The sequence below is a fragment of the Sorex fumeus genome, unplaced genomic scaffold (genome assembly GCF_029834395.1).
Source record: "Sorex fumeus unplaced genomic scaffold, SorFum_2.1 ptg000010l, whole genome shotgun sequence".
Lineage (NCBI taxonomy): Eukaryota > Metazoa > Chordata > Mammalia > Eulipotyphla > Soricidae > Sorex > Sorex fumeus.
Genome location: NW_026606067.1, coordinates 31,918,092 through 31,944,538, shown reverse-complemented (window position 1 = coordinate 31,944,538; position 26,447 = coordinate 31,918,092). Strand labels below are relative to the sequence as shown.

Sequence of the window (26,447 nt, the reverse complement as noted above, 5' to 3'; positions counted from 1 at the left end):
TGTCAGATTTTGGAAGGGAGAACTTTGGGAACGATGTATCCATCCTGCAGAATTTGGTATGTGGACAGGTGGATGTGGCTATCAAAGAGATCCGAGTAGAAGTCATGCATATTCTTCTCCATTGCTCTTCTGGAAGATGTGGTAGATCCATCAGGATGTTGGAGGGCAGTCATCTTGGTCTTGTAGTTGGTGAAGGACAGGTGGGTTTCTTAAAATACAGTATTAAGAAACTTTTCTATTTTTACCATTGGTCTCTGTGGTTCTGCATTTGTATGCTTGGACTTACTTCTTCTTAATGAGAATGTACAAAGAAACATTTCATTTGTTATTAGTATTATCATCATGATTTTCTTTTATAATTATCAGTTTTGAGGTTACACCTGTCTGCTCACAGCTTACTGCTGGCTCAAGAAACAGTCCTGGCATTACCTGGGGGGAGAATATGGTGCCAGGGATCAAAGAGAGGTTGGATGCACACAAGGCAAGTACCTCAACACTTGTTTACCTTTCTGGGCCCCGTTTTTTTCTATCCTGAACTCATGAGTACATTGAAAGAAGTTTGTTCTTTATCTTTAGAGCATGATAAGGGTATTTAGGATTGTGTTACTCACTGAGAGCTCATATTATCATTTAAATTGCCTAGATTGAAACTGTTTCTGTAACTCCTGTAGTTACAGTACAGAACTCAATCTTGATAATCACCAGATTCCAGGGGAAGGTAGGCAGCATTCCCCACATTCCCAGTACACACCTGTGTCATTGTGTCCTTATTCTGTGCTCTAATCATCTTGCATTGAAGCAGTTCATAAAAGTTGCTTAAAAACATATTTTGAAGGAATAAATTTTAAAAATGATTATATCATTTGCAATACAGATGCTGAAAGGTTATCATGTATATCCCTTTACCTACTTCCAACACTCAGTTCTAGTCCAGAGTGATTATTTCCTGCTAATATTGTCCTAATGGAAGCTCCTCTATCTTAAGTACCCTCCACCCCCCAGAGTCATGGTAATTTCCAACCATTGACCAGCATGCCTAAAATGAGAGAGAGGGAGGGAAGGAGAGAGAGAGAGAGAGAGAGAGAGAGAGAGAGAGAGAGAGAGAGAGAGAGAGAGAGAGAGAGAGAGGAGAGGGCCTGTCATAGAGGCTGGTGGGGTGGAAGTGATTTGGGGGGTTCGGAGGAAAATCATGGACATTGGTGCTGGGAAATTAGACTGGTCGAAAAATGAGTGTTGGAACACTGTATGACTGAAATCCAATCCTGAACAGGTTTGTAATGCTCTCGCAGTGATTCAATACAATAAAAAATTAATATTTAATAAATAATTATACCATCTTATTATTGAAACCCAGAAGACTTTTTGATTTATAAACACCTCGTTTATGATTAGGAAAATTAGAAAGCTAAAGATAAAATTTAAATAATGATGGAAACTGGGTTTGCATATTTTAACATATACTTTTTAGCAAGATGTATTTCAAATCATGGTTTCTGTTCTTGTAAATGTTTGATTTTTCTTCAGATACATTGATTTACAATCTGCATAAGTTTATAAACAGGTATTTCAAAATATTTAAATATAAATGATGCTGTTATAATCCATTAAAACTGTCTGGGAGTAAAACAAAAGCATTTTCAAATCTATGACTTTCCTTTAGAAAAAATCAGACATTTGAGTTATTAATATGAAAAATATTAAATATTTTTAATTAAATTATTGTCTTCAAATACTTTAAAGTATTCCTATATTTTCACATAGGAAACAAATAATCATAATTTGTCTGATGTATTAAATATATATTGGCTGTTAAATTTATCAATGTACTATTTTGTTTGGTCATTTGAAAAAAACTTTTAAAATTATGCTGAGTAAAATTTTCTGGGGCTGGAGCGATAGCACAGTGGGTAAGGCGTTTGTCTTGCACCCAGCTGACCTGAGGTTGTTCTTCTGCCCCTCTCAGAGAGCCTGACAAGCTACCGAGAGTATTTCGCCTGCACGGCAAAGCCTGGCAAGCTACCCGTGATGTATTCGATATGCCAAACACAGTAACAAGTCTCACAATTTGTTGTGAGATGTTACTGCGCCCACTCGGGCAACTTGATGAACAACGGAACGACAGTGCTACAGTGCATAATTTTCTGATTTCTACTTAGCAAATACTAATATTGAACTTATAACATTGTAAAGTTTCAATATAATTTTTTAAATTTTTATTTAGTCATATGAAATTACAAAGTTATTCATGACTGGGTTTCTTGCATATAATATCTCAACACTGAAATCTTCACCAGTGTGCACTTTACTCCACCAACGCCACATCACCCAATTTGCTTCCTTCACTGCTTTTACCAGAGGCACAAATTTTCTTTTCTTTTTAAATTTTTTATTGGTGAATCTCTGTGGGGTACAGTTACAGACTTACAAACTTTTGTGCTTGCGTATCAGTCATACAATGATTGAGTACCCATCCTTCTACCAGTGCCCATTCTCCGCCACCAATGATCCCAGTATCCCTCCCACCACCCCCAACCTATTCGCCCCCACCTCACCTCACCTCTGAGGCAGAGCATTTTTTGTTCTCTCTTTCCTTTTGGATGTTGTAGTTTGCACTAGAGGCATTGAGTGGCCATTGTGTTCTATCTATAATCCACATTCACTCCTATCTCCCAACCCAAATACCCTTTTCTTGGTATTTCCTTTTCTATCTGAGCTGCCTTTTCCCCCAGAATTTGAGGCCAGCTTCCAAGGCATGGAATAAACCTCCTGGTCCTTGTCTCTACTATTCTTCAGTGTCAGTCTCCCATTCTGTTACTTTACATACCACAGATGAGTGCAATCTTTCTATGTCTCTCCCTCTCCTTCGGACTCATTTCACTTAACATGATAAGTTGATCCATCTATACAAAAATTTCATGACTTCATCTTTTTAACAGCTGCATAGTATTCCATTGTGTAAATGTACCAAAGTTTCTTTAACTAGTCATCTCTTCTTGGGCACTTGGGTTTTTTCCAGATTTTGGCTATTGTAAACAGTGCAGCAATGAACATGCAAGTGTCATTTCTACTATATTCTTTTGCCTCTCCAGGATATGTTTTCAAAAGTGGTATAGCTGGGTCAAATGGAAACTCAATTTCTAATTTTTTGAGAATCATCCATACTGTTTTCCAAAAGGGCTGAACCGATCAGCATTCCCACCAGCAGTGAAAGAGATTCCCTTTCTCACGATATCTTCGCCAACACTGGTTGCTTTTGTTCTTTTGGACGTGGGCCAATTTTTTTGGTGTAAGATGATATCTCATTGTTGTTTTGATCTGCATCTCCCTGATAATTTGTGATGAAGAGGATTTTTTCATGCAGAGGCACAGATTTTAAAATGCGTTTTTGGAATGTGATCTACAGTATTGTTGCTGATGGGCTTTCAAATGCATTTTAGCTCCTTTCATGCCACTTTACCTCCTCTTGGCTGAATGCTTCCCTCTACCGTAGACTTCCCTCCCTGTCCTACCTCTGGGTTCCTCAAGAGGCATGTTTTCTATTGAATACCAGTTCTCAAGTTCTTTTTATCCATTGCCTTTGGGTATTAATTATTCTGCCATTATGGTTCTTTATAAATCAGATATGAGAAAGATCTCTGTCAATCTCTCTCCCATTGACAAACTTCACCCAAAATAATAATCTCCAGGTCCCTCCATGTAGCAGAAAATTTCATGGCTTTGTCTTTTTTTATGTCCAAGAAATATTGCACTGTGTATATTTTTTCATTCAGTCATCTATCCTTGGATACTTGGGTTGTTCAAGATTGAGGCTATTGTGGATAGTGCTGCAAGGAACACAGGGGTGCAAATGTCTTTTCTCCATTTTGATTTTGGGATCTTGGGGTAGATTTCAAGTAATGGAATTTCTGGGTCAAGTGGAAGCTCAATTCCCTACATATTTTGGAATATATATATATATATTGTTTTCCAGAATGGCTGGAATAAAGTTTCAATATTTATGCTATGAAGCATTTTGAGAAAATCTGAAAAAATGCATAAAAATATAAACTCTTTTTCATAGTCAACAGTTCAAATATGTATCATGCAAAATAGTTTACTATTTAAAGTACATATAATTCACTGTTACTGTTATTGTCCTCCCGTTGCTCATCGATTTGCTTGAGCGGGCCCAGTAACATCACCATTGTGAGACTTGTTACTGTGTTTGGCATATCTTGTACATCATGGATAGCTTGCCAGGCTTTGCCGTGTGGGCGAGATACTCTTGGTAGCTTGCTGGGCTGTCCGAGAGGGCGGGAGGAATCGAACCCAGGTCAGCCACATGCAAGACAAACGCCCTATCGCTGTGCTATTGCTCCAGCCCTACATATAATTCATTGTTCAAAAGTGCACAAAATATTAGAAATTGGGCTTCCATTTGACCCAGCAATACCACTCCTGGGAATATAACCCGGAAAGGCAAAAAGGTACAGTAGTAATGACATCTGCACTTGTATGTTCATTGTAGCACCATTTACAATAGCCAAAATCTGGAAAAAACCCGAGTGCCCAAGAACAGATGACTGGTGGTCCATCTACACAATAGAATATTATGCAGCTGTTAGAAAAGATGAAGTCATGAAATTTGTATATAAGTGGATCAACATGGAAAGTATCATGTTAATTGAAATGAGTCAGAAAGAGGGTGATAGATATAGAAAGATTGTACTCATCTGTGGAATATAAAGTAACAGAATGGGAGATTAACACCCAAGAATAGTAGATATCGGGATCAGGAGGTCTGCTCCACGGCTTGGAAACTGGCCTCACATGCTAGGGGGAAAGGAAATTCAGATAGAGAAGGGATCACCAAGTAAAAGATGCTGGGAAGACCCGCTCGGTTTGAAAGATGCGTGCCAAAAGTGGACTATAGATGGAACATGATGGCCACTCAATAACTCTATTGCAAACAACAATCCCCAGAAGGAGAGAGAACAAAAGGGAATGTCCTGTTGCAGGGCCGGGGTGAGGGGGGCAGGATGAGGTGGGGGTGGTGGGAGGGATACTGGGAACATCGGTGGAGGAGAATGGGCACTGGTGGGAGGAAGGGTAAACGATCATTGTATGACTGAAATGCAAACACAAAAGTTCGTAAGTTTGTAACTGTATCTCACGGTGATTCACTAATTAAAAAAAAAGTTCCATATTTTGAAAACATTTACTCTATCCACAGGTTTTAATATAATTCAAAATACCACTTTTCATTAAATATTTTTGTCAGCTAGTAAATATTGATGAAGAGTTACAAAGAAAATTTTGCCATGTACTCACATAAAGAAAATAAAAGTAAAAGTACAACACATATACTCAACTCTAGGCAAATAGCTTTCCAAATAAGTTCTACAGAAATTCTGTACCTCATAACTCATTGGCAATAATAGCCTCCTCTTTCATAGTAACTAAGAATGTACCAGCTAGATTGCAAGTGGTTTCATTTCAGGCATTTGTAAAATGCATTCTTATCCTAAACTGCTGACCATACTAAAATTTCAAAATATTAAACAATTTAAAACTATGAGAGAAAAATCATTTACATTTCTCCTCGACTCAGGGCAACAAAAGACTAACTTCAGAAGATGTGTCATAATTAACAGTTCACTCTTCACTCTCAACTTATTTGGTTTGATATTTAGGAGATAAATATCAGCATGACAAAAATTCAAAATATTTAAGCAGTAGAAATATATTAGTAGACCTGGAGGCTACATTTGCAACTAGGCATTCAAGAAATGTAGAATTTGATACACTGGAATACAGTGGAAGAAAATGAGAAAATTAGTAATGCTAAGAATGTCTTTTATGAGGAGTCTGGGTAAAAATACAGGATTATCCTATTTATCACCATCTAGATTCCCTCCTTTCAATAAAACTGTTAGAGAAATATAATATATAGAATTCTATGAGGAAATTTAAAGTACAGTTTGTTCAAAGGCTTGAAATCCTAGTTCATGTCCCAGTTCTGTCATTTTATTTTCTCTCATTGGAGTTTTGGCTTCAATACCAAAAAAAGAATGTTTTTACATGGTGTGGATAAATGAAGACTTCTCTAGGACTGAGACAGGAAATAAGCATTTCTGTCTGGATCTTCAGTCAAGCAAGTGGATATACTGAGTGCACTGCCTAAGAACATTCTCGTAAAGTAAAAGAAATCCAAATTATAAATTTCACATTGAAAGGGAAGGCAGAGTAAACCAGAAAAGTATAAAAATATACAAAAAGAAAATTTTCTTTGGCAATAATGGTTATAAAATTTTTATGTGTAAGTTAACAGGAATGATGGGAATCACAGACGACAGTAGAGGGCGGATATGGAAATCATTTTTGTCTAGGGCAAGGAGCAAAATAAGGACACATTGGCAAATTTATAAATAATTTAATGTGAAGGTGATCCAATAGAATATTTAGAGGTCTGCGGGATGATGAAGAGTACTTCAAAGAGAAGAAACTGGCCCATGTCGCTTTGTTGATGAAAATGGCCCTTTTGGTTACTGCAATAGTAAATACTCTGGGCTGGAGCGATAGCACAGCGGGTAGGGCGTTCGCCTTGCAAGCGGCCAACATGGACGACCCGAGTTCGATTCCTCTGCCCCTCTCCGAGAGCCCAGCAAGCTACCGAGGGTATTCGATATGCCAGACACAGTAACAACAAAGTCTCCAATGGAGACGTTACTGGGCCCGCTCGAGCAAATCGACGATCAACGGGAGGGCCTTTACCTTTACCTGAGATAATTAGAGTGAAAAAATTAAAAGTACAACGAAGAAGACTGTCTATTTTTTTTTAAATTTTTATTAGTGAAACACCATGAGGTACAGTTGTAGATTTACAAATTTTTGTGCTTGGGTTTCGATTATACAATGATCAAATACCCATCCCTCTACCAGTGCCCATTTTCCACCACCATGGATCCCAGTATCCCTCCCACACCCATCCCCCCCATCCCACCCTACCTCTGTGGCAGGGCATTCCCTTTTGTTCTCTCTCTCCTTTTGGGTGTTGTGGTCTGCAAAAGAGGCATTGAGTGGCAATCATGTTCAGTTCATAGTCTACTTTCAACATGCATCTCCCCTCCTAGGAGGATACTCCAAACACCCTTTATTTGGTGCTCCCTTCTCTAGCTGAACTGCCCTTTCCTCTAGGATACCCGGCTGGCCTCTAAGTTATGGAGTAATCCTCCTGGTGCTGATCTCAGCTATTCTTGGGTATTAATCTCATATTTTGTTATTTTATATCCCCCAGATGAATGCAATCTTTCTATGTCTATCCCTCTCTTTCTGACTCATTTCGCTTAGCATGATACTTTCCATGTAGTACCACTTGTATGTAAATTTCATGACTTCATCTTTTCTAACAGCTACATAGTACTCCATTGTGTAGATGTGAAGAAGACTGTCTTGTATAGTAATAGCGTTCTAAGCCCCAAGGTTTCTTGATATTTAGTGCAAAGAGAAATTGGACATGAGGTAGGGAGAGATTCAAGCTTTGTCTACTGTTTGAAAGTGTGCATAAGGAAACCATACAGGACAAATCTTGGCTACATCTCCTTTAAATTCTTCAAGGGGGCAAAGGTTGGGAAGGAGTGGCATTTATAGAGGGGCGAAGGGGATACAAAATATTGCGTACAAGTCTTATAAACTAGAACATGCTTCTTCATGGGATATTGTCACATTAGACTATTAAATTTTCCCCATTGGGCATGCTTTTAGTTATAAAATGAAGTGGAAACGTCCGTGACAGGATGACACTGTAATCCATCTTGGAACAAGCTGGTTCAGTTTGGTTTCTTTTGTTCATTTAAACATTCTCCCTCCGGAGTCCTATGAGATATTTGCTTAGATTTCCTTTTATGGTAATAAGTAAAACAATTGGCTTCATGTTTGCAGCAGAGGCATGAGGTCCCAAACACAGTCCCTGTTCTATCAGAGCATGACGACGTATTCATATTAGTAAGAACTGATGTTCTGCCATAAATATTTGCCAATATATTTTGTCAATTGTTTTCTGAGATAGTAATTAAAATACATTTTGTGGATGATTTAAGACACAAGTAAGGATAAAGGCAAAGGGGCATGATATCAATATTTAGTAAGGTGCTAAATATACAGGATGAGGATGATGGCAAGCATTCTGAGAGCAGAGAGCTTACTGGTCGTGCTGGTTAAACACAGGAGACTTATCTTTCTGAATGTAAAGTAGAATGATTTGTACTTTTATAATTCTGTTTTGAACACAGAAAATACACAGATATAAATTGGAGTTAGAAAAGAAGCACTGAAAGACAGCCTGTACATGACGAAGAAAATGTATTTCTGAATTACAATAATTGCATAAAAGGAAATATAAGAAAAAAAAATCTGTAATCTGAAAGTGGAGAGAAGTAGAAGATAAATGAGGATAAGAAAAACATATATAGGAAACAGAGAACTTAAAGATATTTATATTATTATATTAATATAAAAATAATTTATATTATTATATTATTATATTTATATTAGAGTTTTATGCCTAGTAAAGTAAAATGTGTGGCTATTTATAAAAATAGAGCACCGGCAGGAAAAATGGGAGATATAAAAGTTACAGTAATTTATTAGCAATAAATAAATCAGTTTATTAACATTTTAAATTAATTTTAACATGGGATATTTTACACTATGTAAGTGAGCCTACATTAGTAAAATGGTAAAGGTAGAATATCTGTATCATCACTTTAAAACAATTTTGGTTAGTAAATATGAGGAGAGAGAAAGAAAAACAGAGAGACAGAGGCAGAGAGAAAAACTCCATAAAGTAAAGGAAGAATCACAGTGCTGATCTGACATGTAGGTAGCACCAGAAAGAAATGGAACTATATTATCATGTTTTTGAAGAAAAAGAGTATAAAGGTGAGTTGGTAAAAGAAGAGGCAAAGACAAAAAGTGGTTTAAAACCTCTTTAAAAGAGGTTGTAAATGAGTGGACTTGAAAGAGGGAGGAGAGGGTTGACATGGAAGATACTAAAATATTCACTATGTCAGATAGAATACTACACCCAGATATACTACTATATTTAGTATATTACACCTAGATATTCAAGGTATATATTTATCCTTCTCTTTATATATAAATATATATGAATGTATCTAGCATATATCAGTATATACTGATATATAGGCATATGTGTATATTGTATATTTATATTTTATAATGCATACATTATATATAATGTATATGTAATATGTATATATCCAAGTACATCTATATCTTTCTATCTATCTCTATCTGTATATTGCATGGCAATATGATGAAGGATGTAGATTCTTTACCTTGGTTCAAGAGAATCTCAAGTCACAGTATCTGAGAAAGAAAACCCCCAAACCCGCAAGACCAACTGTACTTAACATTAAGTTCTTTTTTAGTTCTTATGATTGAATTTTATGCCAATAATTTTCAATTTTCTATTTACTAAAAATAAAAGGATGAACGTCTAAGATCTCAATTGTTTCTGGCATCAATTAAAAACATTCTCATAACATCCTGCTCTTCTTATTTTTCACTTTCTCGCCTTTTTGCATTGATCACTTCACTTGATCACTTGAAATCCCATTACTCATTGATTTGCTCGAGCGGGTGCCAGTAACATCTCCATTCGCCCCTGTTGTGTGCTAATGTAGCCCAATAGCGTTTGCTTGCTCTAGGAACACAAAGAGCCTCAAATTGTACATTCAGGGTCTTGACGAAAAAGTCTGACCATCTTGTAGGTGGGCGGCCACGCCGTCTTTTGACGTCCCGTGGAATCCAGTCAGTAATGGCTCTAGTCCAGCGGTCATCTTCAAATCACATTACGAGTCCAGCCCATCTGATTTTCGGCGCCTTGGTAAATGAGACAGCATCCCTGATTCTCAATCATGGACGGAGGTTGGAACTCCAGATTCCTTCTCTCGCTTGAGTGAAGCGCGATACTCCACGCATAGCTCTTTCAATTCCTCTTTGGGAGGCCCGAATAGCGTTCTTATCCTGTTTTCATAGGGCCAGGTCTCTGAGGCATATGTTAATGCAGAAAGAATGGTGGAGTTGAAAGATGTGCCCTGAGTCAGAGGTTCTTTGTCCTCTTAGCAATTTCTTCAGTGCTTGAAGGAGTTCCATGCCGCTCTCTTCCTCCTGCGCAACTCAGGTGCCAGGTTGTTCGTCATGTTGAGTTCTCAACTTATGTACACATAACTGCTGCATTCAGAGATGCTCGTTTCACTGACAGCAAATGGAATGTTAGAAACGAGTCCGTTTCTCATAAACATTGTCTTCATGAGATTCAGCTGCACTCTGACCGTTTGGGCATTATGGCTTGCAATAGAGGTACTGAGAAGTTATCATGTTTGGTCCTTTACCTACTTTAAGTACGCAGGCAAGCTGGGCATCGAGTGGCGTGGTGGGAAGAATATTTGGAACATTGGTGATGGAAATGTACACTGGTGAATGGATGGTGATGGAATATTGTATGACTATAACATGATCACGAAAAGTCTTATAACTCTGTATCTCATGGTAATTCTATAAAAAATAACATAACATAAAATAAATATCCTGCTTTAGTGCTCAGTGCTGGTGTTTTTTGTTTGTTTGTTGTTGGTTATTCTTATACTTCTAAATCCCACATACACCTCCATAGCACTTGTTGCTACTTACTGTAACACTGTTTTCCATCAGCTCCAAGCTCAAAGCCAGGGTGGCAGGTACAAGTGAAAGAGCCATTGGTGTTGACACAATTATGGCTACAGTGAGCAAGTCCTTCTGCACACTCGTTTATGTCTGTAGAAAGAAAGGAGTTACTTGGAGAACAGACTGAGGCTTATTTGTAAAATATAAAAGTTACTTAAAGTAGTCATTGCCCTCCCCTTCAAACCCTGGCATTCTATCTTAACTCTAAACAACAACAGATCCCAATTTGCAAATAACCAATTGTGCTTACACATTAACTCCAGTATTTATGATTCTTTCAAATAATTCTATTAAAAGCTGTTAGTATCTGTAAATTTTGGTAATAAGAAAAGAAAAAAAAGGCTATGCCCTATCTATTCCTTCATAAAGTAGATGTATAGATCATTGTCACTTGTATTTAGGAATTGATGCGTAACCAAAAAATGGCAGCTACTTGATTTAAGGTATATGGTATTTGTGCTTATTACAAAGAAAAACAGGTTTGGGGCTTTGATATTTAGCAGTGTATGGTGCTTATTGTATCTACAGTTGTCACAGGGAGTTCCATTTAAATACTGGTTTCCTCTCTCTTCTTGCTAACTTCAAACAGAAAATTCTATTCAATTTCACTTTGTTTTGTTACCCAGGTAGTCCTTCCTTGTCTCTCCTTTATATTCATACTTTTCCACATCAATTTGCTAACTAGTGCTCGTCCTGGTACTATATTACATGTCATTCACAACTGGACAGTAATGAGAAATACAGAAAATGAGTGGAATTGAAGGAGGGAGGATTAACATGGAAGTTACTAGAACAATCACTATATCAGATGGAATACTACACCTAGATAAACTCCTTTTATGTATTCTGCAAAACCCAGAATAGGAAATAACTTAGAATTTTGTAAAACCCTAAATAGGAAATAACATGGAACATAGCCTTTCTAGGAAGAATTTATCTGATACTTTAATGACACCTGGTTCTGTGTTAGGTGAGAAGTCTGGCTGAGGTTTTGTTAAAAGAGGACCACAGCAAAATAGTTTTCATATCAGAAAGATATGTTAAAAGAATTCACAGAAAATTTTATCTGGTTTTGGCATAACAAAGAAGAACTAATCTATATGCCTAATATTTTAAAATTCTTAAAATATTTTCCTTTTCCATAAAGACATATTTCTATATATTTTCCATTAACCTAAACTACTTTTTACATTACAAAAATATCAGGATAAAATGGAAGGTTGTTGTGATTTCTCAGAAGTTATTAAAACAAAGCCTACCCCAAAGGAATTAACTCATTTATCAATTCTAAAAATGGAGTACTTTTTATCCTTTTAGCATTTTTATCTTGAGTTTATTTCTTTTTCTCTATTTCTAAGAAATAGAAATACATAGCCTTGTATTTACAGAGTTCCTTTCTATTTGCTTTTTGGTTATTTTTCTTAAAGTCTGAGAATACTTATTTACACATATGTATTTTTGAAAGGTTATCCCTAGCTTTTATAGTTTGCAAGAAAAAAAAGAAAAGGCAAAACTCCCTGTACAAGTTTTGAACTTACTTATATGATCCACTTCAGTACGAAAAAAAAAACCCTTAATGCTGATTCTACACCAGGTTATGTTTTATATTGCAAATATTTTTGCTGAGTTTATAATGTTACCCTAAAAATACCTTTAAGAATGATAAATAAGAAACAAAATCTTTTTTCTAAGCAAAATAAAAACATTTTCCTGGATGTTCTATTAAAAATAAATTACTATAAACCTTCAAATAACTCACAGAATAAAACCATTAGCTTCACATTCCTACCTCTGCAGGCCTTTCTATCTTCAGATAGTTGGTACCCTGGGTGACAGGAACACATGGCTACACCATTTTCACTCTGACAGATGTGGGTACATCTATTCCCACTAGAGCAAGGGTCCATCTCTGAAAGAAATTGAACAGTGATAATTTATAATTTATTTATTTTAGGAAGGTATACACAATAGTAGAGTGGGAAAAGGTAATGGATTAACTGAGTTCATTGGTTTCTCACAAACACAAAGCTGGTAGCAATTAAAGAAAGATTTTCCTCACTTTCAGTTGGAGCTAACTCAGCAAAAAGATTGTCTATCTTGTACTCTTATCTACAAAATCTGAACAAATCAAAACATGGATTAAAACCAAAGAAAAATTAATTTAATTTTACTCCAAAATCTTCTGCTGAACAAAATCAGGGTAAACAAGAACACTTCTATAAACCTTTGCATTTTTTTTATCTTTCTTACTCCTTTGATCAGCAGAATCATCTTTTGATAAACCTTTCATCTTTCCTAGGCTCTCTCTACATTTGGATAAATAACCATGCTGTGAAGAGAAGGGAGACTTGAATTCATGGGAGAGTCTTAGCTAGAACCGGATGAGATAAAATAAAGAAATTCAGGCCTCACTGGATTAAGCCAGCTGGCTTTATTCTCCCCTCACTTCATCTTACTATAATAAATCTTACTCAAACTCTCTGGAAGTCTGAAGTAATATGAAGTCACATAATCCATCAGATGTAAGGACTCAACAAATGAGCTTGTTTGTCAAACTGATGAGCAGGAGGTTGCCTGTGATTGATGAGTTATGTGATTCAGGACTGACTATGTGAACACAGCATTGTCTACTTTATAGGTTGCTGGGTTCTACTGAATTTATCTCATGCCTGTCCTTTATAGTACGAATACAAGGAAAAGAAAAGAAAAACATATATAAATATTCACTTAGTTTAAATATGACATACCACAGATATAAATTCTATCATTTAAATGTTTTTAAATGTTTTGTGGTATTTTAATTATAAAACTATAAGGCAAGCATGATAAATAGATATATAGAGAATATATTTTCACAATTATAGATACTATGTATTTTTAAAATTTTTTATATAATTAAATAACTATAATTCACAAAGTTAACATTGGTTAAGTCTTAAATATACATTATTTGACCCCAATCCCATCACCAATAGATGCTCTTTTTAAAACTTTCGTTTATTAGGATGAAGAAGTGCTCTTCTATAAACTTTTTGTATCATAAAAGATGTTAAATTTATCTTATTTTTATTTATTTATTTATTGCTATTTATTCTAGGTTTTAGTTTGTTTGGGGGTCACTCCTCGAATGCTCAGGGTATCATATGAAATTCTGGGAACTAAACCAGGGTTGTCTGAATGCAAGGCGAGTACTAGCCCTTTTCTGAAGACGTTTACTGCCTCTTTGATCCACATATAGGGAAAGTTTTATTTTTATTTTTTCTAACTTTTTAGCTGTGGTTTAAGTGGTGAGGTTACAAGAGTGTTGAATTTTACAGTATTTTACAGTAGAAAGTGACTGTGCAGCTCGACCACTCAAGTGCTCATAATCCTATCCTATGCTATTATCCTATGTCATTCCTAGCAAGAAAGTTTTAAAATTGCTAAATTATTCTCTTTGTTATATATCTAACCAGAATTTCTATTTTTTGAAAGTCACTTTGAAAGTCATATGATTCTAAGAATGTGTTTCCTTCACCTATATCTAATATATTCTTTCATTCTTAGAAATTTGAGTCTGTCATTTTTTCATTTTCAAGGTGAAGTAAACATTTATCAATTTTGATGACATTTTCCCCAAACAGCCTGCTTCTTGTTTGATTTTATTTCTTTTTCTATTATCTATATTGCTAACTTTTATACTAACCTTTATCGTCGCCATTCTTCTATTCTCACCTCCTCTTGTCTCTTTCCCCTGCATTTTGCTCCCTCCCAGTATCTTCTCTCTAAGCAGCAATAGAACTCAAGATACAGATTCAACATGCTACCCCACACATTTCATAAAAGCATATAACTTCCTGGATCATTTTTGTTTTGTTTCGTGTTCTCTGTTTTGTCTCTATGCTTTGTCACAAGTTAAAAGAAATATATTAAATTATATTGTGTTTGTAAAAGAAGTTTAATTTTTAATGTACATTCACTGCCATTAATGAGAAATAGATAGGTAACATCCTTGGACTCTGAAAATTAAGGGTAAATTTCACAAGATTAAATATCACAGTAATTTTTCAGTTATTTTTATATTCTGTTCTTAAAGGTAAAGGTAAAGGTAAAGGTAAAGGTAAAGGTAAAGGCCCTCCCGTTGATCGTCGATTTGCTCGAGCGGGCCCAGTAACGTCTCCATTGGAGACTTTGTTGTTACTGTGTTTGGCATATCGAATACTCTCGGTAGCTTGCCGGGCTCTCCGAGAGGGGCGGAGGAATCGAACTCGGGTCGGCCATGTTGGCCGCTTGTAAGGCAAACGCCCTACCACTGTGCTATTTGACAATTATCTCTGAGCAACCCTTCCCTGAAATTAATCTTTGATTGATCTTAATGTTTTCTTTATGCCCAAGTTTTCTAACTCTAAGGGTTACTCTCTCAGACAGAATTAGATATAAGATTCCTATATAAGACTGTTGCTACTATTTAAAAAATACTTTCTATTTCTAAGACTAATTGCAACTCTGAACTTAACCTATATGAATCGGACATGTAAAAACCATAAAATAAAACCCCTAAATAAAAAATATACATTATATTTTATTGTCAGATATAACAAAGAAGGATATTTCACAGTAATATGTAGGGGAAATAGTACTTTAATAAAAATTTGAATGCATCTCCTGTGTATAGATAACAGTACCTTTCACATAGTAGCACTTAAATGGGGCCTTCCAAATTTAACTATACTTACAAAAGCATAGAAAGGACTAAACTCCCTGTTTATAGAGAACAAATACAGAAGTATACTGAAATGTACTAAACAATTACTTGTAAATATTGGAAAGAAAAATGGTAAAGAATGAAATCTCGAGTGAAGTAACAAAAATAAACTGTTTAGAGTTCACTGTGATAATTTCTGATAATTAAGAAAGAGAAATCAAAAGTTCAATAACCTACCTAAATTGACTAGACAGAAGATTATTTTGTAGCTGTTGAAGCTTCTAGAATTTGAGGTGATGGGAAAGGGTGGGAAGAGTATTTCTAGATTAATATTTTTATATAACAAAAGAAATTTTCAGAGTTGGAATAATTATCTTCCTGTATCTTTGACTAAGTACTATACATAGATACAGAGAATAATTTTTTTGAATCTAGGCAAAGTACAATGCATGCAAGAAAGAATTAGAACTGTTGAAAACAAAAGGATTATCAAAGCAGACATATACACACACAGAGAAAGAGAGAGATAGAAGGTGGAATCAGTTTTCATGAGGCAAAGTAGACAAATAATGAACACATGGACATCCATTAGACCCTCAGAATGAAGTATGTACTGATTCTTCTTAATAAAGCTTAAAAAAGCTCTTGACAGGATCAAAATCAAATATATTATTAAACTAGAATTACTCTAACAACACTAATAGGCAAAAATACTACCAAAATTAAAACTAATACTTTAAATTAATATTATATCTCAATAAAATTTATATTATTTTAAAATTATAGAATAAAATGCAGCAATACATACACATGCATATACAAATTATACAACATTAATAAATGTGTCTTACTGTTGCATGCAAGACACATATTAAATGTTCAAATGTAAATAAGATTTTTCATCAAGAAAAAAATTATTAAAATGTCACTCAATCATATATTCAATGCAAAAATATATACTGAACATTCAGTGCATATGTATTGTTAAAATAATTTGAATAAATAGAATAATCAGAAATTATGTCAACTTGATAAATATTGTACATAGAATATTTATGTACAAAAAATATGCAACTAGCATTATACATGATGATAAAATACCAAATACTTTCCCCGAAGATTGGGATGAAGGCGAGATTGTTAACTCTCATCCCTCTACTCATCATGGTATTGTTCTTTATAGTGAGGTTGTAGACGAAAGACAACTAAAGGGATTACAGATTGGTAAGAAAGAAATTAAACTACTTATTTGCATGTAACATGATGATCCAACAATTCTAAAGAACTTCTAAAACATTAAAGTGAGTCCAAAATGTTATGGGACACAGATAAATGTATAAATATCAACTAGAGTTGAGTCTGAACATGCTTTTATCTCTTCCCACCAACTAAATAAGAGTTTTTCACGATAGTAAACTCTAGGTTGAAAGTTTTTGTTTTCCAGTTAGTGGTTTGAATATATCATTTATATTATGGTACTTCAATAAAATTTAAAAAAATTAAAAGTCAACTATATATCTATCAAGTAGTACTTCATTATATATATATATATATGCATATATATGATAAGTAGGTATACCATGATGTCTTTAGCCAATGATTTCTTATTAGACAATAGGGGTTGTCTCTAAACCTTATCATTAGCAGTATTAGAAAACATGATGCTTTAAATAAAATTTAAAATAGTCAACTATATTATCTATATTATTAATAAAAATAACAATGAAGCAGAATAAGTGATAGCATTTAAATTAATTTTAAAAAGTGATACCATGACACAGCAACATCTTTAGAGAACTTGTATGCTAAAATCATAAACCACTGATAAAAATTTCCAAATAAATGATAAAATAGAAAGTGTTTATAGATTAGAAAACACAAAGTAACAAATATTTCCATGACACCAAAATTTAATATTAAATACAAGACTGATGTCATTTTAATCAAAATACAAGAATTTTAATCTGAGGAGGGACTCTGCAATGAACCCCAGAAGATAGCAGCTCATCGGAGATTTCTCTGGACCCCTGGAAAGCTGATTTCACCAGGGCACCTCAGATAAAGCAGGTTTTCTCTCTCTGGTTACTCCAAATCAACCCCCACTGGCCACAAATTTCCAGAAGAAAAAGTCAGGTATGTGGAACCAGGGACTGAAGATTCCAGGCCACATGGCAGTGGAGATGGGCCACATCTTCCAGTCGTCACCCTGCCCCTTCGGGGTCCAGCTGTCGTGCCCACAAGCTGCCTCTGGGTACCATTTAGGGGCATTAATGACATGATCCAGACACTCACAATGAATCTTGGAATGGATTAGCTTGCTACAGATATATCTTTGAACATCAATCATTCACAATTTTAGAATTTCAGTAGTGTGTGGCCACTTTTGCAGCTGCACGACCTCTCATGATATTCATGATAATCAAACACTGTCAAACACTGTCCTCCCGTTGTTCATCAATTTGCTCAAGTGGGTCCAGTAACGTCTCCATTTTGAGACTTGTTGTTACTGTGTTTGGCATATTGAGTATGTCACGGGTAGCTTGCCAGGCTTTACCATGTGAGCTTGCCGGGCTCTCCGAGAGGGGTGGAGGAATCGAACCCAGCTTGGCCGGGCTGGCTGCGTGCAAGGCAAATGCCCTACCACTGTGCTATCGCTCTGGCTCCTGAGTGCAGAGCCAGGAGTAGCCCCTGTGCATCGCTGGGTGTGACCCAAAAACCAAAAAAAAATGATAATTAATAGAAAATAAATTATATATCATCTGCCTGTGTCAGGCAGGCTTGAGCAGTGGTGGGAAAATTCAAAATAATGGTGGTGGGAAAATTTGTAATGGTGGTGGGATTGGTGCCGAAATACTGAATGCAATCAATTAATGTGAACAACCTTATTAAAATAAAATATAAAAATTAAAAAAAGGATTTTAAACCTATTTTAAAAATCAAAACAAAGAAATTGCAGTAGCTAAAACAATCAAGAAAACAGTTAAGAAAAAGAAGATTAAGGTACTATCTACTACTCAACTTTAGGGCTGATTAGGGCTATGTGCTATTTGGGCTGGAGCAAGACTAAAGTAGATAGGGGAGTTACCTTGCACCTGGCTAATACAGATTCTATCCCCAGCATCCCATATGGTCTTCTGAGCACTACCAGGAATTAATTCCTGAGTGCAGAGCCAGGAGTAATCCCTGATCATTGCCAGGTGTGATCCCAAAAGCCAAAAAGCGAAAAAAAAGACTATGTACTATTGGTATGTAAATAAGTGGGAAAAAATTAAGAACCCCAAAGATACCCACACAAACATGTAAATTTAATATCTGAGAAAGATATAAAGCAACTCAATGATACAGAATAACCATCTCAGCCAATGTATAGACAATAACTGAATGTTGACCTAAAATTGATATTTTAGAACATGTTAGGTGAAATAAATGACATACTAAATAATAAAGCATAAAACTGTAAAAATCTTAGGAAAAATAAGATTTATTAATAACTAAAAAAATTAGTCAATCCAAACAATATATTTAAAGGAAATATTTTATCTATACCATGGAAAACTAAACTTTTGTTACAAATGAGAAATTTAAGAAATTATGGATTATATGGTAAGTTGAGAACTGCCAATCCACAATTGGTACCTCCTTTGAATATATTTGTATTGTATTATCAAAATTATAAGATTATGAAGATGAGTAAAATATAGTTTTCAGGAATAAAAGACTATATATATATACACACATATATATGGGAGGAAGGTGAATTTTGCTATTAGATAATAAGTATCCTAGAAATAATTTGTATTTGATTGTATAGATGTCAATATCATGATTGTGCTATGGTGTTAACATTTTTCAGTATGCCAACATTAGGGAAATACAGATAACATTTCATAATATCTCTTTATATTATATTATGTTAATATAAAATTATCTCAAAGTGTTTATGAAAATCAAAACCTATTAATATGAGATACAGAAAATTTAAGTGACCAATAAGAAAATGACAGAAAAGAAAATATATCATTGAAATATAGAATGAGAAGATTAATGGAAAATATGATGAGCACTTTTCAAATGTGATGGAAACTAAACCCACATAGACAAGAATTTTTAATGAGTCCAAGAAGAATAAATGCAAAGAAAACTAAACCATTTCAAACATTATTCAATTGATAAAAATAACTGATTTTAAAGATACAAAAATAGATTCTAGGGGACAAAGAAACTCATATAGCATATAAAAAAGAAAAACTTATCTAACATTATCTATCTTATTAGAAACCATTTTAAGCAGAAGATAAGCTGGCATCTCTAAAAAGCCAGGGGAAAACAAACAAAACTACTACAACAGAAGTGCAAGGAAATAGCTCTGAGATTATGCAAAAGAATAAGAATGGAACTCCCATATGGCCATTGAGTCTATTTATTGGCATCTACACTCAGACACACACACACAAAAACCACATTAATTCAAGGGGTCCATAGAGCTAGTACTGGGGTCAAGGTTATTGTGCAAGTGGCAAGCCTCAGTTTGATCCTCTGTGCCACATATAGTACTCTAAGCGCCACTAGGAGTAATCTCAGAATACCAATAAGAGGGCCTGAAATCCTGGGAAAACAATGGCTTGGAGGAATGGTCAATGGTTTGAATCTACCATAAGTGTGTGGGGCAGAGGGTAGGTAAGATAGAGGAGGGGCCAGTATGACAATCATAGTTGGAAATGATCACTCTGGACAAGAACTGGGTATTAAAAATAGAGAGAGGGATAATATGCATGACAACTTTTCAGTATCTGTATTGCAAACCACAGTGCCCCAAAGTAGAGATAGAGAGAGAGAGGAGAGAGAGAGTGAAAAAGAGAGAGATGAAGGAGAGAGAGAGAGAGAGAGAGAGAGAGAGAGAGAGAGAGAGAGAGAGAGAGAGATGCCTGCCACAGAGACAGGCTGGGGTGGGATAGGGAGTGATGGGAGAGAAACTGGGGACACTGGTGCCTGGTGCTGGGAAGGGTACAACGGTGGGGGGATGGGTATTGGACTACTATATGACTGAGAGTTAATTATGAACAGCTTTGTAAGAATCGATTTCACAGTGCTTCAGTAAAAGAAAAAAATCATGGGAAATGGAAAAAAAAGAAGTAAGGCTTGAATACCACTGGATATAGTTCAAAACCAAAAAACAACAATATATAAAGAAAAAAGAGATATAAACACCTTTTTTTCATTATAGCACAGTATAATAGCCAGGATATGGAGAGAAAAATATTAATGAAATACACAGATAAACAGGTTGTAGGGTGCTCATGCAAAAGAATGCCACACGGAAGATGAAAAGATGAAATAATGCAGTTTGCTGTAATAGGTGGAGCTGGAGATAACATGTTAAGTGACATAAGTCAGAAGGAGAGGAACATCAGAAAATCTTATCTGTGGAATTTGTGGAATCTTATCTGTGAAAACCATGGAATAAATAGTATAGAACAATGATAAATCCTTGGCCTTAGATTACAAAATATATGCACAAACATTTGGAGCATAGTGAATAAAGATTGGTTCAGCAGTGATACAAAGGTAATGGTGTGAAGACATGAGCAGTATTGTACAGTAATTTTGTACATTAATATTATCAATATTAGTACCACTATAACCATATTTCCTGAATCATAATATATTTTAAGGATTTCTTACCAAAATGGTGATTATATACCAAATTGTTCTTTTATAGAGAATCACCTTAAAGTACATAAATCTAATTATAGTGACAAAAAGCTCAGGGATCAAGTCTGCTAGTGCTCAGGTGACTGCGGTACTGGGAACCAAACCAAACTTGTCTACGTACAAGGCAAGTGCCATAACCCCTTTACTGTCTCTCTGACCTGTAAAATTACTGCACTTTATTGAGTATAAACTATCTTCAAAATGGTCAGTAAAAGGTAAGAAAAATCTGAAGATAGTTTTAGATTTGTTTAGCTTATATTAAAGGCATATAGCTTATATTAAAGTTAATGATATCATTTCTTCATTGCTTTTATATGTACCAGTAGATTTTTTTAATTTAATCACCGTGAGATTCAGTTACAAAGCTTTCATGTTTGAGTTTCAGTCATACAATGATTGAACACCCATTCTTCCACCAGTGCACATGCACATTTTCCACCACCAATGTCCTCAGTATCCTCCCCCGCCCCATCCCACCCTTGCCCTGCTTCTATGGCAGACACTTTCCCCCATACTCTCTACTTTTGGGCATTATGGTTTGCAATATAGATACTGAGGCTATCACATTTGGTTCTTTATCTACTTTCACACACATCTTCCACCCAGAACAATCCCTCCAACCATCACTGACTTAGTGATCCCTCCACTATTCCAGCTGCCTTCTCCCCCTCCCCCACCCCATGAAGCAGGCTTCCAACTATGGAGCAATATCCTTGGTCCTTGTGTCTACTATCCTTGGTATCAACAGATTTTAGTAGATGTTACAGGGCCAAAGTTTCCATTACCTTGGTCAGGAAGATAGACCAGAGGTTAAGGTGCTTGTCCCAAAGCAGCCTAGACAGTTTCTGTACTATGGGTACTGCATGCTCTCACTACACTACTTTGCTATCTCCCCAACACCATATGGTCTTGAGAGCATGAGCACAGTAGAGTGTGGCTCAAAGTACCTGCTACCCCCAAAAAACGTTTCCATTGGTAAATACACTTATGTATTTACCATAAACAAAGCTTGTGTCCACTGAATTTCTCTGAACCTATTAATTGCAATAATGGTCATACAAATGATAATAAGTTATTTAAAAGCTTGCCATTCTCATTTGACTATGATATACTTTTATTATAAACTGATTTTATAAGTTTTGTTTTATGAAACAAATGTGGGAAATAATAGACGATGTTTTACCTCTAGTTCATCTTCTTTAACACAGTGATGTTGGTGCTAAAATTTGTGTTCACGATCATGATCACAATCATCCTGTTGTTCCTCGATTGCCTTGAGCAGTCACCAGTAACATCTCCTTCGTCCTAGCCCTGAGATTTTAAAAAGTGCCACATTCAAGGCCCTTTCAGGGTTAGGAGAATGAGACCCATCATTGTTACTGGTATTTGGCATATTGGGTACGCCACGGGGAGTTTGCCAGACTCTGCCATGTGGGCAGGCTACATTCGGTAGCCTGCCAGGTTGTCCCAAGTAAGAATGAGATAAAAAGATGTCTTCTGGGAGCTGGGTTTTATAGTCTCTGGGTCTTGGTCATTGATGGGATTACACGGCGCTGGGGCGCAATTGGTGGGTGTGACCCCTGCCTACTGGAAGATGGAGAATCCGAGTGGAGGATGCTCAGCCTGATCCGAGCAGGCTTGGAGATCTTAGCCCCAGGACCCGCATGTCTTTGTTCCTCTGCCAGTACCTTCATTCGTGGGGAGAGTGGTCTCAGCATGGCTGTGGCTGGTTCTGGTGATCTTTGGCTGCCGGAGCTCTGCTTGGGGCAGGGAGGGAATCTCAACCCACCCCCCTTCAAGGGGCCCCAGAGAGGACAGCCAGGTGTGGGGGCAGAAGATTCTGACATACTGGCATAACTGTGCTAATATCCCCAAATCAGGACTCATTTATTTGTATAAAACATAATTTCTACTAAATTTGTTATAATTTCCATTATATTAAAATTTCCACATAGATTAACTCATACCTTGATATACTTTTATTTCTAAAATCTACGTGGAATATTATTCATAAACCATATTGACGAAGAGGATATAGGAACAAGATAACAGATATCATTAAAAGAAAAAAAACAGGAGAAAGAACAAAAAGAAACAGTTTTTTTGGCATTGGTCTTTCACTACAACAAAATCTAATGTCACAGTAAATAAAACTCAATGGACACATAGCAGCAGAACAGTGAATAGGACCATAAGCCTGTCCTCCTGGAACACTTATTCTAGTGAGTGATACAGATAGTATATTGGCAAATTATAGAAAAACATATTCGACTTACTTGAGTGAGTTCTGTGAAGGAAGTAAAAATGAATGATACAGAGTAACTAAGAGAAGAGGTTGACTGAAATAAATATTTTGGTCAGAGATCTTTAAAGTCCTTAGACACACATTTTCACAGAATATTTCACCTGTTTGATTAGTCATGTGGTCTATGGGTATCAATTCTGGAATTAGACTTCAACCATAAGCTACTGATAATGATTAGTGAAGAAAAAAATTAATCAAAAGAAAAGTTTTCAGGTCTGCCAATTTTAGGTTCAGTAATACCTTTTACTGTTTCTTAAATAATGTTAAAATTAGTGCACATTTTTTAGATGGTATCCCTGAAGCAAACCAGGATAAAACCTTAGATCCCTCAGAATATTGCATATACATATTTAAGGCACTTAAAATTCAAAAGAAATAGCTGATTCTTTTTCACTTCCTGTATAACAGAAAATACAAATGAGAGGTAACTTGGATATCTGAATTGGCACGTTATTTCACTATATACATTAGTTCTAAAGCATTTCTCAAAAGTAAGTTGCACCTTGTTTATTTTCTATATACAGGCTGTTATGAATAGTGCTACGATGAACACAGGAGTGCAGATGGCTTTTCTGCATTGTGTTTTGGGTCACTAGGATATATTCTCAGGAGAAATATTGCTTAGCTGTATTGAAGCAAAATTCTTAGTTTTTTGAGGAATATTCACGTTGTTTTCCAGAAAGACTGAACCAATTGACATTCCCAACAGCATGAGTGAGTCTCCTTTTCTCTGCATTCACACCACCACTGGTTTTTCTTTTTGTGCCAGTCGCTGAGGCATGAGATGATATTTCATTGAAACTATGGTACATTTACACAATGGAACACTACAGAACTGTTAAGAAAAATAAAGTCATGAAATTTGTTTATACATGATTGGACATGGACAGTATCTCATGCTGAGGGAAATAAGTCAGAGGGACAGGGACACACATAAAATGATTGCGCTCATTTATAGGATATATATAAAAAATAATAGTAAGTGAATAATACCCAAAGACAATAGAAACAAGGTAGGAAGCTTGCCACAAAGCAGTTTGGGGAAGAACGCAGTTAGGACAGAGAATGGACCACTATGACAATGTTAGTTGGAAATGATCACTCTGGACAAAAACTGAGTGCTGAAAAGAGGCCAAGTGATATGCATGATACCTTTTCAGTAACTGTGTTGTAAAACAGTGCTGCAAAGGGAAAATAAGGGAGATTATGTATGTATGTGTGTGTATGTGAGAGAGACAGAGACAGAGACAGAGACCAGAGACAGAGATAGAGAGACATACAGACAGAGGGTCTGCCATAGAGGTAGAGTACAGAGGCAGGGCAGGAGGGAGTAAGTAGGCAGCAGTGAAATTGGGGACATGAAACTCAATCACGAACATCTGTGTAACTGTATATTTACTGTGATACAATAAAAAAATTAAAAATTAAAAAATAGACCACAACTTGACTTGAATAAGTTTAAACTCCTGGATATCATTGTAAGCACATGACCATTAGTCACAAATTTCAAAGATGCTTAAGTTAAAATGCTAATAAAACAAATTGTATTTAGGTTTTTAAAAACAATGAGAGAGGCGCATATGCTGCCTGAGCCCATGTGCTGCTTACGCCCACATGGTGGGGCACATGTGGTGCCTGATGGGCACATGTGTTGCCCGCATCTCCCCTCTTGAGATGCGTATTTTCATATCTAATGTTAGGATGTGTGTAGGGGCTCTCTCTCTGCCCTTGAAGAAGCCTGTGTTCTCTCTGGAGTACATTACTCTCTCACTCTCTCCCCCTCCACACCTTAAAAATCCTCCAAATAAAATCTATTGATTTCAAAGAAATAAAAATTAAAATAAAAACAATGTGAGATAGTTGTAAGATTTCAAATGTGACCTTCATTGCAATATTTATCTCACTGAATCTGTATCACATACTTTTTCTTTCCAAAGAATATACTGCATTAAAACAAAAGAGCTTATTTGTGAAATTAAACATAAATCTACCTGAAAGTGACATAAACAAATTTAGACAACTGAAACTTTGTTTTTGTGTCTATTTTTTCTTTTGCAGAAGATTAGGCGGAAGCTCCACAAGTGGTTCTGGGAGACCCAGACCTACAATTTCCTGGCGCTCAGGAGGCCAAGCTCAGGAGTCAAGTCTGTGTCTTATCCATGCAAGGCTCGTCCTCCAGTCCTCAGAGTTATTTTCCTCATCACACACACCTCTGAATTTTTAAAGAAATTGGCCCTTTGAGTCTCTATAATATAATGTTCATGAAGGCAAATAAACATCATTTTGTTATAATCAGTGGCATAAATTTCAAGCTAAAGCTTAGAATTTGTTTTCTCCCTGAAAGTTGCTCTATTATATTTCCTCAGTGATAACAGCAATAGGGCATTTGCCTTGTGCGCAGCCAGCCTGGCTGAGCAGGGTTCAATTCCTCCACCCCTCTCGGAGAGTCTGACAAGCTATGGAGAGTATCTCGCCCGCACGGCAAAGCCTGGCAAGCTATTCGTGATGTATTCGATATGCCAAACACAGTATCAACAAGTCTCAAAATGGAGACGTTACTGGGCCCGCTCAAGAAAATCAATAAACAACGGGAGGACAGTGACAGTGACAGTGCTTCTAATGATCATACTTTGGGTAATTAAAGAGAGAAAGATTGAAGATAAAAAGAAAATGTATAAGTTTGTGTTTGGGCTGGAGTGATACCACAGCGGTAGGGCATTTGCCTTGCACGCGGCCGACCACGTTGGCCCAGGTTTGATTCTTCTGCCCCTCTCGGATAGATCGGCAAGCTACTTAGAGTATCTCGCCCGCAGGGCAAAGCCTGGCAAGCACCCTGTGACGTATTCAACATGCCATAAACAGTAACAAGAAGTCTCACAATGGAGACATTACTGGGGCCCACTCCAGCAAATTGATAAACAACAGGAGGACAGTGCTACAGTGTTTGGCAAAACTACTTCCCAACTCACTTATGTAATACTTTCGTAAAATAGCATTCTTACACATATACAAATGTTT

The 26,447-nt window shown here is 36.1% G+C and overlaps 1 protein-coding gene across 1 annotated transcript in view; it reads right to left on the bottom strand.

Annotated features, from left to right (window-relative positions):
• The window catches only part of LOC130019997 (EGF-like and EMI domain-containing protein 1), a 745,638-nt gene that overhangs the window by 27,455 nt on the left and 691,736 nt on the right, over positions 1-26,447 (bottom strand). Inside the window, exons 8-9 of the mRNA XM_056110600.1 lie at positions 12,518-12,637; positions 10,696-10,818 (exon numbers count right to left, since the gene is read on the bottom strand). Coding sequence (XP_055966575.1) covers positions 10,696-10,818; positions 12,518-12,635 — 241 coding nt within the window. The 5' untranslated portion in view covers positions 12,636-12,637. The remainder of the gene's footprint in view (positions 1-10,695; positions 10,819-12,517; positions 12,638-26,447) is intronic.